Source organism: Arachis hypogaea, chromosome 12 (genome assembly GCF_003086295.3).
Source record: "Arachis hypogaea cultivar Tifrunner chromosome 12, arahy.Tifrunner.gnm2.J5K5, whole genome shotgun sequence".
NCBI lineage: Eukaryota > Viridiplantae > Streptophyta > Magnoliopsida > Fabales > Fabaceae > Arachis > Arachis hypogaea.
The window spans coordinates 99,824,660-99,830,203 of record NC_092047.1 but is presented as its reverse complement, the minus strand read 5'-3'; the positions used below and the strand labels follow the sequence as shown (position 1 = coordinate 99,830,203).

Below are 5,544 nucleotides of genomic sequence, written 5' to 3'. Positions count from 1 at the left end.
TTTATATTAAAATTATCCCTAAGTGTTACCTTCATCTACAATGTTAAAGACAAAATTAAAAACGTTTAGAGATAATTTTGAAATAAATCAAAAATATTAAAGACAAAATTGAATAAATAAAATACATTAAAGACAAAATTGAATAAAATTAAATGTTAAGAATATTTTTGAAAAAAATTGCAAAACTTTTAAAACAAAATGTGTGCTTTACCATTTTTATTTTCATTATTAGGACACCACGTGAATTCAAGGGATTAAAATTCAAATAAAATAAAATAGACTAGGGTAGAAAAATATATGCACATGGTATCAATGATGGTGGTGAGAAGGATTGGAAATAATTTTTTTTTTCCTATGGCACATGCTGATGCTATAGATAATTTAACCATGACAACCAGATCAGGGGTGCAGAATGTTGAAAAGCAGAACCCCATATTCAAATATTTTGACTTAATACAAATCGGATTATACTGATTTGAATTAAGAGGTGAATGTTTCAGTTCAGGCAACTAAATCTTCAAATTGAAGGATTGTTGTAGTAGTAGCTTTCCAACAGCAATTCTTGCAGTGGACCCTATTTCAATTTGTACACAGTAGTGGCCCCTCTATATTTAATCTATCTATGCACCATTCATTGCAGAGTCAGGATGGTGTATTGTGTTGACATCTTCCATGATCTTGCCATTTACTTGAGTTCTTTGCCTCTGAGCAAGTGCAAAATAAACATGTTATTGTTATGTCAAGATCAATGAAAATGACATTACACACCAGAGGAACAAGAGAAAGGACACAGATTTTCATCATACCCTATCTGCAGGATCTCCAGAATTCCCATTCAAAAGCTTGTGATTCTCCTCTTTGGTCCTGCCATCTTTGTCTTTCGTGCTCAATGGTAGTAAGGTTGCAGCCACGATAGACCGGTCTGGCAATTCTGCGGAAAAACTAAGTCAGTACAACGGCAAAAGGCGGGTTGAGTGGACGAAAGCAGTGTGTATTATTTGTAATTGTACAAACTACAAATGTGCTAACCTGCCAGTTTCTTGTCAACGAAAAATACCACCAAATTAACAGTGTACCTGCAGTCAGAGACCATAAAGATTAAATTGAAGGTGACATATAACATGGTTTTCCAATCACAAAAGCAGAAAATGCTTCCCTACCATGCAACGACTACGTCGACTGTGTAATGTTTGCGAGATGCTACTATCAAAAGACTCTGAACAATAGCAAGTAACCATGCTACCTGCTTTATGGACCTAGTGTTTCATCAATAACCACAAGAAATAAGAACCGTAAGCATGACAAGAATATGTCACAGTTATGGCATTTTATGAAATCAACAAAGCATCCAAGGAAAAGTTACTGCAATGAAATCTAGACAAATTTAGTTCTTCAGAAAAGACAGCCATTTTTACCTTCGAATGCCGTATTTCTGATACGTACGAACGAATACAAGAGTGAAGATCATGTGTGATGAAAATATCAAATCCCCACATCCATATAACACACCACGCGGAACTGCACGTTAAATTCAATTTAGTACAAAACTATGAAGAAGCCAACAAAGCTCAACAACTCCAATACAATCACGCATACTAACAATTAATCAAGAGGACTTCAAGAACACTATCTGGACGAGGCAATGTGGCAAGTTTAGAACCCTGCGTGATACATTGTGCAAATTATTAGCATGCATGAAGACTACCTCAGATATATGAAATTTTTACATGCACATATTCTTAAACAATTATACCTCACGGCAATGGTAGTTTGGACCAGGAAGCTGCGTAGAATAAAATGTGACTATGCGAAGAAGTTGAGAAGCCTGCATTAAACAAATAAACATGAGCAGAATGTAAGCGGGAAACTGGCATGTTCATCTATTCTTGACTCGCTCTAAAACATTTAAATGGAAGCAAATATACTCTGGCTGACCATACATGAGGGGAAAGGAAGCAAGGCTACTTAATGACATGAGTTAATAATCAATATCAAACATGTTGATTAAACCTAGCATTATCTGTTGTCAACTAACTCTTGTCCAATGATCTATCACCCCTAAGAACCCATCTATTCTATAAGGATACTAAAAAGATTAACAATAATTTAACTAGCATGACAAGAAGGGTCGATACTTACAACTAAGAATGCTAGAACTCTGCACCATATTAGGACTGTGTAGATCTTTCTGCTCTTCAATATGAAAGGATGAAATGTCCACTGCAAAAGCATATAACAAAGAATATATCACCAAAGTACTCCACATAAAAGGGCCTTATCAAAAGGTAAGAAATTAAAAAAGAAGATGAGCCACTAAATTAGGAAGGATGATGTACTATATGACTAACTGAAACTTCAAGCTAAGCCTATTGCAAGAACACGTAATGTTTCAGAAAATTCAAAACTCGGCCTCTAAATGAGAGGTTTAAAATTTCAACCACCATAAGAGGTTTATTTGATTTCTTGTGTTTTCATAGATATCATTCTCAATAGTTAGTACTAATAAGTATCCCAATTCCCAATTTTACTGAAAGGAAGTCCCTTAACGAGTTCCTGTTAATGTTTTCGAACATCACAAAGTCACAATGAAAAAAATATACGACAAATGGCAGCCTCACCAATAGGATGGCACAGACACCAAGCCTTATTTCATTGATTGCCACAGCAAAAACTAAAATGGAAAGCTCAATTAATGTATAGAATTCTGTCTTCATTAATGTGAAGCCAAAGTTATATAAAACGTAATCTCTTTCAAAAGAGACACCTTCCAATCACTAAAATAATCTGGGTGTTGAAAAGTTAAATTCTAACAGAATACAGTCAGAAGATAATAATCATGTAGAAAAGCTGAAGCAATGAGTTTGATGTAAAGATGGTGGGAATTCTTACCAAGACAAAGGATACAAAGATAAAGGTAAACAGAGTTTCACTAATATAAGCTTTGTCTTGTCCAAGCTCCTGTTAAAGCACCAAGATTATATAAATTAGAAGTTCCTCAAATACATAAATTAGAAGTTCCTCAAATACTATGTAAATATCATGGTAATCAAACTCAAGCCTTCGCCTGAACTCGTGGAACTTACACAAGCTCAAGTAAACTTGAATAAGCTCAAGTCATAAAATCGTAAACTTCCTCAGGGACCTAACTGAGCTAACTCGAGAGTTTAATAACCTTGTGTTAGATATTTCGGGGTTAGAAAGAAAAGGAAGGGAATGAAAATTACGCACAGGAAGAATCATGAATCCAATATCTTGTAGAGTAGGGCCAGGCCTATGTAAATAATGAACTCCACGGGCAGCCAAGCCATGTATGTACTGTAGGGAAACAGTTTAAATTTAAACATAAAACATTGCATGAAAAATTAAATATGCCAAATAAGCAAGTAAATCAAATGTACTGTGTACTGTACACCTTATGCATACATAGAAAACACAAATATATACATCACAAAATTTGTTCGTCACACAGAAAAAGTCCTTAATAAAATATTTGTTATTAACAACTTGCTGCAAAGGAAATGAAATATTTTATCATCATGGTTCCACATAAAATTGGGAGTATATTTGTAATTCAGATTCAGAAGGAATAACTAATTGGAACCAGTCAGTTGCAGCTGAGAATTAATTGATCCAAATCCAAAGCATACATCATCAAATGCCAAATTTCCAGCATTGCAAAGTTTGCCAAAAGATGCTGCAAAAAAGCTAGTGGTTCCATGAATCCCACATTAAAAGTTAAAACACCGACATTATGTTTACATATATATAAACTCAAGTTCATAATAGAACTCTATATGTGGTAACATATCCGTACCATTCAAATCACAACTTTAATTCAACAATACTATATGATATTGTGAAAAACAAATTTACACACAAGTCGCCAAATATAGTATTAACCAAGAACTCAACTTCAAAGTTTCAAACTCTCTGATACGTGACACAAAATCGTTGACCAAAAAGAAAGTTTTAGACAGTTAACAACATCAGCAAGAAGAAGACGAAGAATTTCTACTAGAGCTCAAGTATAGTTAAAAAAAAAAACTTCAATACAATTTTAAAGAAAAAAAAGAAAAAGAAAAAAAAAAGAGAAAGAAGAATCGAACCTGACAAACAAGACCAGCGAGTAGGTACTTCCAATTCTCGAGAAGAAGGTTGATTTCTGTAATCGTTTCTGCACAAATTCTCTTCCATAGCTACACTCAAAAACCCAAAGTAATCAAGCATTGACCAGCAAAAAAATACAGAGAGAGAGAGAGGTTTTTTAAAAAAAAAAAAAAGAGAGAGAGAAAAGAAACTAACCTTTGAAGCCTCGCGACCAATGTAAAACGACATGTTCTTGCTGCAGTTTGTGGTGTAGTTTTGGTCTTAAGAGTGAAACGACAACTTCCATATTACCTCATAACCACACTCTTAAAGCAAACAGCATGGCTCTTATTATACACGCGCACACACAGAATCAATCCTCTCTCACTTTCCTCCGACCACGCAAAACCGACACTGCGGTGGACGAAACGACGAACCCAAAGCAGGTGAAGAATAAAGAGAATAGAAAACGGCAGTGCGTTTTTGCGTTTTGGAAACGGGAATCGGAATCGGGAAGATCTGAGTTGTTTCGAGATCGAAAGAGGAGAAAGGGTGAAACGATCGCAGAATAATAATAATTATAATAAAAAATAATAATAATAAGGGTGTGTTTGGTTGGCAGAATAATAATGATATGGAAAGAAAGAGAGAAAAGGAAAAATTGAAAAGAGGGGTTAGGTTCTTGAATGAGGGAAGATGAAGGGGTCAATAAAACTGAAAAGGGGTTTTGGAAATTTCTTCTTCTCTAATGCTGTGTGTGAGTGTGGGGGATGGGTTTGGTTTGGTCTTCTCTTTCTTTTTTAAATTTTTTCTGTGTTTTGTTTTTTTATTTTTTTTATTTTTTTTTTTCTTTTCTGACTGCTATGCTATGCACGCGAGATGAACACGGCGAGACAGTTGAGAAGAGAGTATAAAATTATAAACAAGTGCGTCATCAGCTCATCGCCCTCTTCTTTTTCAAAACTCAAAAGTAATTATTTAATTTAAAATAATTAAATAAATAAATATTCCCAGTTTTACATTTCGCCTTGTTTCATTGTTTTAAGAGGAATCTCCTAGTTTCTTCCTTTACCATAAATATCGGGACAAAATGGTAACTGACTACTCGATATTTAAAAATGATTTTATCAGAAAAAAAAATTGAATAAATTCTATATTCACTATAAGTAAATTTATCTCTCTTGAAAAGTTTGACATAGAAAAGTGAAAAAAGTTCAATTTGTATATATTCACTAACATTAAAAACTAAAAAGAAAACATGAATTTTAAAATGATATTTAAATTTTGTATTATTTTTATCTTATTTTTTAATTTTTAAAAAATTTATTTATAGTTCTTAATTTTCGGATAAACTTTTCAATACTATTTTAACATTTTAATTAAAGTGAGTTTTATCTTTAAATCAATAATTAGGAATAGCAATATAGAATTTGTTTTATTTTATTTTATTCAACCGAA

General features: G+C 33.3%; 1 protein-coding gene across 1 annotated transcript; it reads right to left on the bottom strand.

The window, feature by feature from the left end:
• Positions 1-331: 331 nt before the first annotated feature.
• On the bottom strand, positions 332-5,052 carry LOC112727856 (phosphatidylinositol:ceramide inositolphosphotransferase 1). Its single transcript, XM_025777780.3, has 12 exons — positions 4,303-5,052; positions 4,107-4,196; positions 3,229-3,315; positions 2,890-2,958; positions 2,140-2,220; positions 1,754-1,825; positions 1,601-1,661; positions 1,416-1,518; positions 1,161-1,256; positions 1,030-1,076; positions 807-931; positions 332-704 (listed from the first exon to the last, which is right to left on the bottom strand). Exons 1-12 carry the CDS (start codon positions 4,333-4,335, stop codon positions 621-623), a joined length of 948 nt encoding a protein of 315 aa, XP_025633565.1. The 5' UTR covers positions 4,336-5,052; the 3' UTR covers positions 332-620.
• Positions 5,053-5,544: the final 492 nt, after the last annotated feature.